The sequence below is a fragment of the Oryctolagus cuniculus genome, chromosome 14, assembly GCF_051225735.1.
Source record: "Oryctolagus cuniculus isolate XC-2025 breed Fujian yellow rabbit chromosome 14, ASM5122573v1, whole genome shotgun sequence".
In the NCBI taxonomy this organism is placed as follows: domain Eukaryota; kingdom Metazoa; phylum Chordata; class Mammalia; order Lagomorpha; family Leporidae; genus Oryctolagus; species Oryctolagus cuniculus.
Window position 1 is genome coordinate 2,109,599 of NC_142880.1, and position 14,495 is coordinate 2,124,093.

The 14,495-nt window shown below is 44.6% G+C and overlaps 1 protein-coding gene across 11 annotated transcripts in view; it reads right to left on the reverse strand.

The window, feature by feature from the left end:
- The window catches only part of AP3B1 (adaptor related protein complex 3 subunit beta 1), a 269,201-nt gene that overhangs the window by 18,499 nt on the left and 236,207 nt on the right, over positions 1-14,495 (reverse strand). For 9 of the 11 annotated variants that reach the window (XR_016220329.1, XM_070056312.2, XM_051837574.3 and 6 more), the window contains 2 exons: positions 11,847-11,931; positions 323-420 (listed from right to left, as the gene is read on the reverse strand). Coding sequence is in view for 10 of the 11 variants with exons in the window: in XM_070056312.2 (XP_069912413.1) it covers positions 323-420; positions 11,847-11,931 (183 nt within the window). In the remaining variant the exon portion in view is untranslated. The remainder of the gene's footprint in view (positions 1-322; positions 421-11,846; positions 11,932-14,495) is intronic. The other 2 variants (XM_089312901.1, XM_089312900.1) reach the window with 1 other exon arrangement.

Genomic DNA, 14,495 nt, shown 5'->3' on the forward strand with positions numbered 1-14,495 from the left:
CAGAAATGCCACAGCGAGAGTGGCGGGGGACACTGGTCAGTCCCCGAGTCCTGGCACCCTCACCGCCACTGACCACATCAGCACTCAGGTGTCAGAACCTCACTCTCAGAACTGAGCGCTAAGAACCAGTTTATTATTTTCAAGACAGCTTTATCACCTTTCAGGTATGGCAAGAATACAAACACACCTTTAAAGCTGTTCTCTAAGTGTACAGCATTAACAAATCAGCAGACTGTGCACTGGTAACTGTAGTGTATGGATGATGGTTTATCTTAAGAGACCAGTCAGAAACACCAGTCTCTGGATTGGAGCAATGTCTCACCTTGTTCTTTCTTAAAATCTTTCTCTGACATGGCCACAGGTAAAAGCAGTTCTCCAACAGGTGGCTGGATATTGACACTGAAGCAATCATCTTTGGTACTAAGGAAAAAATGATCAGAGCTGATTAAGTGCCTCATAAGCGAACAGTCTTCTTAACAGGATGCAGTGAAACTGCAGTTAAAGAACATGCCAGCATACAGTGCACAGGCCTGCCCTGGCTCACATACCACAGCTGAAATTAGGCTTGGAAAAACTGAAAGCGACTTATCTGCAGAGAGATACATCTTTTTTTGTGCCAATCACTTTTTCTTAAACCAAACTACACGGTTACAATGAACTATGCTTTTAGAAACCTCCGCGGCGAGGGCTGTGAGCACTCCCACCAGAGGAACCTTCCAGCCGCTTACAGACGAGCAGCTTCATCTGCGCACACTGCGTGTGCAGAACACGGAGTCCTTTACCCAAAAGGTCAAGATGCTTCTGAAAAAGCATTAGATTCTTTTTAATAAAGAACACAATGGAATGATGACACTGTTTAGATGATGTATAGTAATAACAAGAAACAACTGCGAACTTGCCTTTCTTTTTTTCTTTTAAAATTTTATTTATTTATAAAGGAATAGACTTCACATATTTTGTACATGCAGTTTCAAGGACATAATGATCCTTCCCACCCTCCTCCCTCTCCATCACTCTCCCTCTTGCTTCCTTCCTTATTTTTAATCTTTGCGACGACATACTTCCAACTCACTTCATAATCAGAAGCTTAATCTTCCACTAAGAATTCCACAAGCAGTAAGCAGAAAGACCACTATTCCCCAGAAATACAGACAAAAACTTGCTTTTCTTATAAAACCCTTTATTTTCTAATAGTGATCAATGGATATTATAAAACTGCATTATTTTTTTTTTTAAGTTAGAATCCGAAGTCAGGTTGACAGGCCGGCAGTCAGTTTGCCACAGAAAGGGTGTGTACTGTTCAGAACACAAGCTGCCAAGGCGGTGGTGGGCCCGGCTCCCCCACCCTTCCACTGTGCCCTCCCAGGAGGCCGGCCCCTCTCGCTGCCGGCACTCTGAGATTCCAGCTGCAGAGGGAAAGCGAAGTGGAAGACCCGAGCCAACCACATTTGATTCTGTTTACAGGACCAAAAGCTTTCCTCCAAGTGCCACAAGGGGCCTTGACTCCGATGCCCAAACGATCCCAAGACTGGATGGAAGGTGGGAATGTCAAGTGTGGGTAAGACACAACAGGCACTGAATCGCGTGTGTTTATTGAAGGGTAGGGTGGGGACAAATAATGTGGAGAAATAATATAATATCTACTTTTATTCAGTGCTATCATAAACTGTATTCTTGCAAACTGTACTGTATTTTTCACATATGGATTGTCCAAAACACACCAATAAATACAACTTACTAATTCAGTAAACATTTACTGAAAATGAGCCTGATCTGACGTACTGTGTGAGTATCTTGGGATGAAAGGCCAAGTGAGACTGGCCCTTGAAGCTCTCAAGTCGGGGGGACAGAAAGAAACCACACCTAAAGTGAAGCAGTTAGTGTGGCCCTGGAGACCTGTGGGAAGCACCTGCAGGAGGGAGGCAGAAGTGTTTGTCCCCGATAGGAGAGTGGGGTATTCTGGGTCTTATCCCGTTCTCCTTGGATAGCCCCCGTTTCTGGCTATGTCCTGGTACCCTGTCTAGACTAGTGCCTCCTTCCACTCTCTCCAGTGTCGTGATATATCATATAACTAAGAAAACGACATTCCAATGCTTCTTGAAACAACGGGAAACTACTGGAGACTTCCAATAAAGGATGGTAAATTACTCCGTTTGTTTCAGACACTGGCGACAGATCAGTTAGTAGTTGAGGCTGGGGCTTTCAGCATTTACTGTAAGTAAATCCTAGCGACGGTCCTCAGAGGAGGCTCTGTTCCAGATTTACTGATGAGAGAAACGAAGAGAAAGTCACCAACGTGGCCAAGGGCGCTCATAAGAAGCAGCAGCACCTGGATTTGAACCCGGAGTATCTGATCTCCGAATCAGTGTCTTCCCCCACCAGGATGCTTCCCTACAACAGGTGGCACTGAGAACGGGAAGACGGGATGCTTTATGGATACAGAAAAGTTGGAAAACACAGACCTGGTGACAGGCTGAAAAAGAGATTTTGAACTCTTCTCTTGTGAACCACCGGGTAGTTAACAACACTGAAGAGAAGTCTTTGAACTTGGACATAAAATAATCTACCTTCAGGGGCTAGTACTGTGGCGCGGTGGGTAAAGCCACCACCTACAATGCTGACATCCCATATGGGCACCAGTTCAAGTTCCAGCTCCTCCACTTCCCATCCAATTCATTTGCCTGCTATGGCCTAGGAAAGCAGCAGAAGATGGCCCCAGTAAGGCCGGCGCCGCAGCTCACTAGGCTAATCCTCCGCCTTGCGGCACTGGCACACCGGGTTCTAGTCTCGGTCGGGGCGCCGGATTCTGTCCCGGTTGCCCCTCTTCCAGGCCAGCTCTCTGCTGTGGCCCGGGAGTACAGTGGAGGATGGCCCAGGTGCTTGGGCCCTGCACCCCGTGGGAGACCAGGATAAGCACCTGGCTCCTGCCATCAGATCAGCGCGGTGTGCCAGCTGCAGCGTGCCGGCCACGGTGGCCGGGGAGTGCAGTGAGGGATGGCCCAAGTGCTTGGGCCCTGCACCCCATGGGAGACCAGGAGAGGCACCTGGCTCCTGCCATCGGATCAGCACGGTGCGCCAGCCACAGCGGCCATTGGAGGGTGAACCAACAGCAAAGGAAGACCTTTCTCTCTGTCTCTCTCACTGTCCACTCTGCCTGTCAAAAAAAAAAATCTAGCTTTAACTGTACCACCGAGTTAAGCAGAAATCAAGAGCAAGGAGAGGTCAGGGCAGCACACGGGAGTTAAGTTCTAGGATCCGTTCAGGGAGAGCTGAAGCCATTCAAGCAGAGATCACAGAGGGAAGGGCAGACGCGGAGAAGGAAGCAGGGCACACATGGGGGACACCTGTATTTATATAGAAATGGAAGAGCAACTTGAAGAGACTGGGAAAGAGGTCAGAGGTCAGAGAGAAAAGACGTGTGCAAATCCTGCAGGGAGGTGAGCTAAGAAAAGCCAGCATCTGACCGTGGTCCTGAGCAAGGCTGTGCACACTGGAGTGAGCAGGAAGAAGGAAGAAGGAAGACGAAGGGGATGGCACCATGGCTCACTTGGTTCATCCTCCGCCTGCGGCGCTGGCATCCCACATGGGCACCGGCTGCCCCTCTTCCAGGCCAGCTCTCTGCTGTGGCCAGGGAAGGCAGTGGAGGATGGCCCAAGTGCTTGGGCCCTGCACCCCATGGGAGACCAGGAGAAGCACCTGGCTCCTGGCTTCGGATAGGCGGCGCAGCGCCGGCGTAGCAGCCATTTGGGGGAGAACCAACCGAAGGAAGACCTTTCTCTCTCTCTCTCTCTCTCTCACTATCTAACTCTGTCAAGTTAAAAAAAAAAAAAAAAAAAAAAAAGAAGAAGAAGAAGAAGAAAAACTACGAGGAGCAGAAGTTCTGAGAGGCAGAAGAGGACTTAAAGAAACCAGAGATGTTTACGGGCTGACGCGACACAGCCAGTGAAGAGTGAGCAGCCGACAGCGTGAGGTCCCAAGAGACTGCACAGGAGCCAGCAGAGCGAGGAGAGCTGGGCTGCAGCAGGAGACGAGACAGAGCCGCCAGTCAGAGCAGCCTTGAGGTTCAAAGGTGCAGAGAGAGACAACGCCTGACGCAGCAAGAGGCTGGGGCAGGGCAGGAGAAAGACATACAGGCTGAGGAAGGGGGAGATGGGGGTACACACACACACACACACTGTCTACAGAATCTCTAAGTAATTCAGTGTAAATGTAAAATTTCAGCTTCAAATCACTATTCTCCAAAGTGGGAGGCACAAAGCAATCGATGGAGAGACAGGAAAACCACCCCACTAATTTTATGTAACTTTCTCCTTCTTTCTTTTTTTAAAAGATTTATTTTATTATTTGAAAGAGTTACAGAGAGAAGGGGTAGGGGAGGTCTTCCATCTGCTGGTTCACTCCCCAGATGGCTGCAATGGCCAGAGCTGTGCTGATCCAAAGCCAGGAGCCAGGAGCTTCTTCCAGGTCTCCCACGTGGGTGCAAAGGCCCAAAGACTTGGGCCATCTTCTACTGCCTTCCCAGGCCACAGCAGAGAGCTGGATCAGAAATGGAGCAGCCAAGACTAGAACCAGCGCCCATATGGGATGCTGGCGCTTCAGGCCAGGGCTTTAACCCACTGTGACACAGCACCGGCCCCTCCTTACTTCTTTTTAAATTCTGTGTTTGCTTTAGTGCCATTTGGTAAGAAATGTTACTTATCAACGTGTGAGAATACTACAAAAAGCCTGTGGAACAACAGAATGAAATGATAGGCTTATTTTGGTTTAAAACAATTTTAAAATTTATGTGATTTCTTTCATAATATTTATTTTCCATGAACTTTTTGCAGATCCCTCATATAATTTAAAAATAATTTACACATATAGAATGCAGTTAAGATTTTTTACTTATTTATTTTTAAAGATTCATTTATTCTAAAGGCAGAGTGACAGAGGGAGATGGAGGGGAGATGGAGGAAGGGAGGTAGAGACAGAGAGAGAGAGAGATATCTTTCATTTGGTGGTTACTCCCCAAATGCCTGCAACACCTGGGGCTGGGCCAGACCAAAGGTGCCAGGAATTCTATCCAGGTCTCCCACGTGGGTGCAGGGCCCCATGCACTCGGGCTTCTTCCACTGCTCTCCCAGGCGCATTAGCAGGGAGCTGCATCAGCAGAACAGTCAAGACCCAAACCAGCAATGAGACACGGAATGCAGGTGTTTCAGGCGGCTGCCTAACTTGCTGCACTACAACACCAGCCCCAATTAAAACGCTGTTACTAACACAGGTATGGCTTTAAGATGGAGACCACTGTGCTAAATTATATGTATCACACTACCTTCAGCTATTCTGTCTGTTTAAAGAAAAAGGTCTTTGCTTCTCAACCTTTCTGAAGGGCAGTGCATCTTCCCTGGTTAAAGTGGTCACATAGCAGAGAAAAGGGGGCCAGTCCTGTAAGGCGCATCGCAGTCTAGGCGGGTAATCAGCAGGCTACGTTTAGGGCAAAAGGTGTTGAGCAAGTGTCGCCACAGCAATGGAGAAAGAAGAGTGACACACCTTGCGGGCTAGTGTAACTGCAGGACTGGCTCCTCATCTGCAGGGATACGTCCCAGGACGTCCAGTGGAAGCTGTCACACTGCACACACTCTGCTTTTACTAGACGCCCTGGAGCGTTGCCACACAGTACCAGACAGCACTCATGTGTCCTTCCGCATTTTATGCCCTGATGTCTCCTTGCTGAGCTCACTACTCTTGTGCTTTGGGGCCATGATTAAGAAAAATAAGGATTATGTGAACGTAAGCTTTGCAATGCAGCGATCACTGCAGCTGATCTGTTAATGAGACAGCTACTGAGTGACTAGTGCAGGGTGGGGAACCTTCTTTCTGCCAAGGGCCATTTCGATAGTTATGAGCCATACAAAATTATCAACTTAAAAATTAGCCTGCTATATAGACTTACTGAATTTCAGGTCTCAGACCAAATAACTTTATGGGCCTTGTAGGGTCCTTGAGCTGGATGTTCCCTACTCCTGAACTAATGACAGCAGCTCCCTGTCATGGATATGCCAGGTAAAGGGGTCATTCACCTCCTAGGTGGGAAGAAGTGAGATGGGCTGAGATTTTCACCATGTGACTAGGAGTAGTACAGAATTTTTAACTTATGAACTGTATAGGGCTGGTGCTGAGGCTCAGTGAGTTAAGCCACTGCCTGTGATGCCGGCATCCCATATGAGTGCCAATTTGAGTCCCAGATGCTCCACTTTTGAGCCAGCTCCCTGCTAATGTGCCTGGGAAGGCAGCAGAAGATGGTTTACCATTTAGAAACTTAGTATATTTCTTCTTCTTCTTTTATTTCTAATTCTTTTTATCTTCTTTAATGGCCTTTAGGAAAGTTCCAGGTGTTTTCCCCTTACATAAATAAGTGCACCACCTCTCTAAACTCTGTAGTTTAAAAAACAGGGCTTCTATCGATTCTCAGACTTTTTGGGGCTAACAACTATACTGAATAAAAACTCTAATTTTCTATCTCTCTAGGATTTACACTGCTAACTGCTTTTACTATGTACTTTCTGTACTAGCTCGAGCTTCCACCCTAATGTGAAATACAGTTCTGCTTCTCTGGTTTATTAGGAGGCTAACCCTTCATGTGGGAACAGGTAATGAGTGGCTCAGGTATTTGAGTTCACAATCTCAAGTACATGAACTTCCGTGGTTACTCTTTGGGTATTAAACCAGGTGCTGCTGGCCCTACAGAACAGCATGTGGCAATCTCCTTCTTTGTCCCTTGTTTTAAGAAAGTTTAAATAATACAAAGATGATCTCTTTTTGTAAGTCTGACATAATTTAACCACTTTTATTTCTTATCGATATTTCTCCATGAAACACCATTAATTTCATCTAAATATTCCAATTTATTGGAGTAGAACTGTACACAGCATTCTTCTGTAACTTAGAGGAGCCCTGAGCGTCACTGCTTTCCTCCTTTCTAACACATCTTCTTTATTCCTTAACATCAGCCTCTATGAGTGCACTTCAAAAGGTTCATGGAACAGTTAAACTAAGTCTACTTTGTTACCAAAGTTTTAAAAATCCATGCATAGTTTAATTCAAAACGCATATTTTTGATGAACCTTTTGAAGACCCTTCACAGTTTCTCTGTTTTTTGCATATCACATAAGTGCTTTAAAAATGTGTATTTCTATACTCAACAGTTCTTTTTGTAAACACACACATCTTAAAATCTGGTCATCTCAAGCTGTCCATTCATATTCATAATGAAGGACAGGCTTAACGAACACACATGTCACACTGTGCTACCAATTTGCCAGGAGATTTTGGAAAAATTTCCATGTTCTTGATCTTGCACACAAATGTGGTAAGAATGCAGCACTACTGTGAGATTGCACACACTGTGCTGGGCACCTGACACACGACTGACACACGGGACACAGGTGTTCAGACCATGCCCAGCACAGCGCAGGCACCTGACACACGGGACACAGGTGTTCAGACCATGCCCAGCACAGCGCAGGCACCTGACACACGACTGACACACGGGACACAGGTGTTCAGACCATGCCCAGCACAGCGCAGGCACCTGACACACGACTGACACACGGGACACAGGTGTTCAGACCATGCCCAGCACAGCGCAGGCACCTGACACACGACTGACACACGGGACACAGGTGTTCAGACCATGCCCAGCACAGCGCAGGCACCTGACACACGGGACACAGGTGTTCAGACCATGCCCAGCACAGCGCAGGCACCTGACACATGACTGACACACGGGACACAGGTGTTCAGACCATGCCCAGCACAGCGCAGGCACCTGACACACGGGACACAGGTGTTCAGACCATGCCCAGCACAGTGCAGGCACCTGACACATGACTGACACACGGGACACAGGTGTTCAGACCATGCCCAGCACAGTGCAGGCACCTGACACACGACTGACACACGGGACACAGGTGTTCAGACCATGCCCAGCACAGTGCAGGCACCTGACACACGGGACACAGGTGTTCAGACCATGTCCAGCACAGTGCAGGCACCTGACACACGTCTGACACACGGGACACAGGTGTTCAGACCATGCCCAGCACAGCGCAGGCACCTGACACACGTCAGCACCAAGACCACTGCGGGTCTCCTCTCTCCAGGTGGGCCAACGGAAGATCTGCTCGTGGGTAAGACGTTGGCAGTCACGGACGTGGAGCTGGGAAGCAGGTATGTGAGCCCTTTCCTCCCCACCAAGGCAGAAGACGCCCTTCGCCCTAGTGAAAGGGGCTGGAGAACATAACCCTCTTGGAGAGAACTTTTTCATTTTACTCCTCTTTTTCTTTTCTTTTCTAAAGGTTTATTTATTTATCTGAAAGTCAGAGTTAGAGAGAGAATCTTCCATCCACTGGCTCACTCTCCAGATGGCTGCAATGGCCAGGATTGGGCCAGGCTGAAGCCAGGAGCCAGGAGTTTCTTCCCAGTCTCCTCCCTGGGTAGCAGGGGCCCAAGCGCTGGGGCCATCTTCCGCTGCTTTTCCAGACACATTAGCAGGGAGCAGCCAGGACATGAACCTGTGCCCCTATGGGATGCCGGTGTCACAGGCGGCAGCTTTAACTGTTACGCCACAGTGCCGGCCCCGGTCCATCCCACTTCTGACCACCCTTGCCTCCTCTGCACAGCCCCAAATCCTCCCGAAGGTTCCCCATACCCACATCAAAGTCTTTTCAGGCAAGCGGTTTGCTTCCTTTACAGTGCTATTCTGCGACCTCACATTCCATGTGTATGCTGTCTGCCAGCGGTTACGGCTGGGAAGCCAGGGGTAAAGCGCCTTAGCTCGCTGGTGAACGCAGTCAGACTTCAGACTTCCAGCTCCTCGATGCTCCGCCAAGCGGCTCTCACCAGCACAGCGACCCTCTCCCGTGAGTGTTCTGCCCTGGGTCTCCATCTTCTCCGCGACTGTTCACCTGCTTCCATTTGCTTTCACTGCCGATAGTTCTTCACCATTTCTGGTCAGCTAACAGCATTCTTTCTTGTTTTTTTTTTTTTTTTTAGTGCTAATTGTCTTTTTTACAGATGTATTTTTTGTCTGTCTAAACGGATTTTTGGACAAAAGGAAGGGTGGATGCAAGTGCTCTGTCCTCTAATTTGACCAACAACGCTGTTTTTCACAGTGGTTAATACATTCCTGCATGCTGAGCACAAGGGCACAAAACTGCCCATGCACTGTGTCAACTTCTGGAGAGACATTTATGTGCATTACACACAGTTTCAATCTCAATCAATTTAATCAAGAATTTAACCTGACCATTAAAATACAGAAAAAAGGGGAGACGTTAATACTTATCAGCTATATAGCTAGACATACAGCTATACAGCTAAATGTATATAACTATGTGGCTGAACATACGACAGCTTTGTCTCTATCTATATAAATATAATGATGCAGAATTAATCCAGAGGCTAAAGTAAGGAACCTTTTACTCCTGTTCATTTTCTTCTCATACACAGAGCATCTGGAAGGCTTGTACTCCATGTTCCCAGCATTTCTGAAGTCTCCTTATCAAATATGCTCTTATTACCCATAATTTTGTGTATCGATTCATCTAATGTATTTCGAGGAAAAAATTCAATATCAGCCATTCTCGCTTTTTTCCTCCTTCTTATTGAACTACCAAGACTAATACAGCACATCACTAAGCAAAAAGTGCTACTTACTATGCAAAAGGCACAGCCAGTGACTGGCATCCGAGGCCAATTGATCTCCCCATTACCACTATCTCCCTACCCCCACCAGCACTACTATGAAGCTATTGATTTAAACACTGTCGATCGGTTTCCATTTTCTGATTTTGGGCAGGCCAATTAAGAAAGTGAATAATTGTGATTACACTGCTTCAGGATCAATTACACTTGATGCAAGACAAAGTGCTCTTTTTGGAACACACAAAATAATTTTTGATCTAGTATTCTTTTGTGCTTAACAAAATATAAATAACTAATATATACCATTACAAAAGAAAAACAAATTAATAACAACACTCATAATAGCTAAGGTTATTTTCTCTGTGAAATATATTTATCACTTTCCTAAATTTAACATAAAAGAAACAGAAAAAAGTTGTTCATAAATACTCCCTAACATAAAAAAAAATCAAACATTACATGCATTCTTATCCCTAAAGGGCTTAGTTAATTGTGAAAGATAAAACACAAATCCTGTCCAGAAGTTTTCTAACAAAAATACTTAAAACCCTCCCAATTACACAGAAATCAAAATATTTATATAAAGAATTTATATAAAGAAATTGGTAAGAAAAAGGAGTTTCCTTTAGTTTTTAAATTTTGGTGGAACTTGGTATGTGAGCTGTGTCATTGGGTTCACATTGTCCAAATCATTAAAATGAATATACCTTTGGAGCTGGAGGTAAATCTATTTAGAGTGATGTTACTCATAGTCTGGTGTTCAGTAATATTGATCTGTGTTGTTTGTCTAATAGAAAAATAATAAACAATTACTAGGCAATGTTAGGAAAAGTAATCAGTTTTTATATATCACTAATACAGCAGACCTCCCAAAACATAAAGGTGATGATCTGCATAAAATCAATGTGTTATGCTACATTGCTTATATTCATCACTGCGGGTTCCTGGCAATAAAAGGTGTAACATTAGGCTGGAGGCACCGGTACACTGCAAAGATGTAAAAAATGCAGAAATTTCTTCTAAAATGCCTACGTCCTAAACTTGGAGATTTTTAAACCTAACAAATTCTGTTTTAAGGAAGCTAAAATTTAGATAAATAAAATGTCTCAATTCTTTTTGGAATTAAAAAAAATGCAATTTCATCTGAAAATAAATTGTACCCTACATCAGAAAAATGTAAGAAGGAAGTTGAGGGGCCAGCACGTGGCATGGGAGGCTAAGCCTCTGCCTGCAGCGCTGGCATCCCAAATGAGCGCTGGTTCAAGTTCCAGCTGCCCCACTTCCGACCCAGCTCTCTGCTTATGGCCTGGGAAAGCAGTGGAAGTCAGCCCAAGTGCCTGGGCCCCCGCACCCATGTAGGATACCTGGAGGAAGCTCCTGGCTCCTGGCTCCGGATCGGCCCAGCTCTGGCTGTTGCCGCCATTTGGGAAGTGAACCAGCAGATGGAACACCTTTCTGTCTCTCCCTCTCTGTCTGTAATTCTGCCTCTCAAATAAGTAAATAAATCTTAGAAAAAAAAAAGAAGTTGAAGTTAATTCTTGAAGATGCAAGAATATAGCTTTTAAAGTGGTACTGCTAATAGAGTGATTTTCATCAGAAATGTATGAAATGTATAAAAACAGTAACACAGAAATCTACTCCTGAAAAAACTCTTTTGAATAGTATTTAGTCAAACCTTGGTCAACTGCAGAAATGCTCTCTTTTGATTTTCATCAAATGACATTTGTAAATTAAAGTGAAATGGGACACAAAGTGTAAGTTCAGGCACTAGAAAATCAGTAGTCCCCCTCTTGAGTTCAGGGTGTCTTCAGACGATGCCATGTCTCAAAAGATATTTTGTCTCAGCTGCCCAATAGTTTTTTTCAAAACTGTTTTAAAAAGTTAAGTAAGAATAATTACTTAACAGTACTGCTTTCTTTAACCAGCAAACAGAATTTCAATCATAAATGCAGACCGAAATGGCTAGGTGTATACCGAACACCAAAAACACACGCAGCTATCACAATGCACAGACCTACTTCACCTTGGACTGAATGCTACCAAGGAAAAACACATCTGTTCAAATATTTTTGTCTCTCACAGGGAAAAAGCTTTTGAGAGCCTGGTTTTTGATCTGCTTTGCTTTATGGGCAACACAAAAACAGAACTGAACTTACCACAACTGGAAACTGGCAGTCTGAGTCGAGTCACAGAAGTCAATGCCCATTGAAACAGTAACGGATCCCTCAGGCTCAAGAGAGTCTAAGAAATGACAATTCAGACATGAGAACAGGACGATGTGAAAAAGAGGCAAACCAGACACTGAGACCTTATGTAATATTTGAAGTCTGGTTACAACAGTCATATCTAACGCCAACTTCTAAGAAAAATGTCAAACCAAGACTACGAAAACAAATTAAAAGGTAATTTCACTATTTGGCCTAAAGGTTTTCTTTTTTATAACTTATTTTACAATATTCCAATGAAAACAAAATTATCTATGTTTCAGAAAATATTTTTTCTTGTGAAATTTCAAGTGTGAAAAAATTGACTCTACAGACAATGAAAGTGAGACAGAAATAAATGCATTCCTGTTTTGAATACTTGTAATGGACTGTGGGAATTTGTAAAAGATCATGAATTTAAAACTATGGAATAATTATTCTAGATATAAAAAGGAAATTTTAAATAATGTTCTAAATCTTCAATGCAAAAACATTCAAAATTTAGAAATGAAAATTAAATCAAAGTTAGAAGAGGAAATTACCTGAAGAATGACATAATTGAAAGTAAAATAAATGTAATGCAATTATTTCAAGAATCACTCAAAGAAAATTCAGTGATAGATCTGATTATCTTGATGAAATAAATAACAAAGTGACAACTTATAGATCTGGAATTTCTGAAGTTCAATTATCATCTAACCAAGCGTGGGAAATAACTATACTAATATACAATACTGTTTTTCTCTTTTCCTCAATCGACAATGATAAAACTGAAGACAAACAGCAGCACTTCCTTCTGCTGGTTTCCGAAGTTTAGTTAAACCCAGAGTAACTATGCGGCATCTTAAACATATTTATACGACAGACTTTCCTCCAAGTCTTCAGTGCAACTGCAGGCATCCCACAACACAGCTTCAGGCTTAGTTTTATTCCCTAGACAACCTGTCAGATGTAGTTGTATTCTAGCAAGCACACTTCTGACTTGGTAAACTGACTGTCCTAGGGTGTGTTATTAAGTATGGTTTGCCATTTACCAGTCACCATGACAGATGACAGTGTAGATGAGACAACATGCTTACTGTATTAAGAATTATTATTTTGGGAGTTGGCACTGTGGCATAGTGGGTAAAGCTGCCAACTGTGATGCCAGCATCCCATGTGGGTGCTGGTTCGAGTTCTGGCTGTTCCACTTCCAATCCAGCTCTCTGCTAATGTGCCTGGGAATGCAGTGGGGGATGGCCCAGGGCTTAGGCCCCTGCATCCACATTAGAGACAAGGAGGAAGTGTCTGGTCAGATCCCGGCTTCAGTCTGGCACAGCCCTGGCCATTTTGGTCATCTGGGGCGTGAACCAGTGGATGCAAGATTTCTCTGTCTCTCCCTCTTTGTAATTCTGCATTTCAAATAAATAAATCTGAAAAAAAATTATGTCTGTCTCTCACGGGCTCTGTGAGGATCATGCTTTATAAAAGGGCACTTATACACTGATGTTAAAGTGCTGTTGGGGGGGGTGAGTGTGGTGGTGCAGTCACTGAAGCCGCCGCGTGGGACACCTATAACCCCCACCAGATGCCTTGCTGAGTACTGCCTACTTGAGCTTCCAGTTCCGCTTCCTGCCAATGTGCCCAGGAGACAGCAGATGGCAGCCAGGTACTGGGTTCCTGCCACTCGACTGTAGGCTTCTGGGGAGTGGACTAGCAGATGCATGTTTCTCTCTCTTCCCTGTCGCTCTGCCTTTCAAAATAAGTAAAATCAATCTTAAAAACAACCCCCACTGAGTTGCTCAGTAGTACACTGGCTTGCTGATTCTAGTTTGAATCTTGCTTGTTCACAGAGCTAATATTTACCTGTTCGTCCCACAAGTACCAGAAGAGTCACTGCCTAGATCTTTGGTAAACAGGCTGTACTGTGGGAGAGCTACCTATCACATGTATGTATGTATGAAAGCACTTTCAGTCATCAATTCAGAGCTGCATCAGTCACAACGCTCCAGACGATGCCTTCGTGAATTTGTAACATCTCCTGTGCCATAAATACACTGGGGTTTGCTTGCATCACCATGCTGGTAGCAAACGCCATCATTCCAAAACATGAGGCATTTGCAACTCAGAGCTTCCTGCTTCGCGTGCTGTGTTTCACTGCACAGAGGACAGCCCTGGAGTGCCTTCCTGATAGCAGTCTTCCACCGAGCTTGACACTGTCCTAGTCCTCGACAATGAACCGTGAGCTCAGCGGCAGGCGGATTCTGGAGGACGGTTCATGATCAATGGCATGTTTTATTGTATGACTGCATCAAGAGCAAAATGATCAGCATAAAATTGTTCATATAATGACTTTTGCAATATTTAGAACCAACCAAATTGAGGAAGCTCACCCAATTAGAAGACTATATCTGAATACTGCTTTCAGATTTACTGCTTTGTACTTGGGATGGTTATGCAGAAATGGCACTGGTTCTACTGCACCACATCATTAATAACGAAAAATGAAATCACATCGGATGCCAGCTTCATGTGACAGCTGATCAGTAACTAGTGAAATCTAAGAATTTGTCATCTGTTAGCACTAAGTCACCAAATACAGCACAAAGAGCTTAAGGGTAT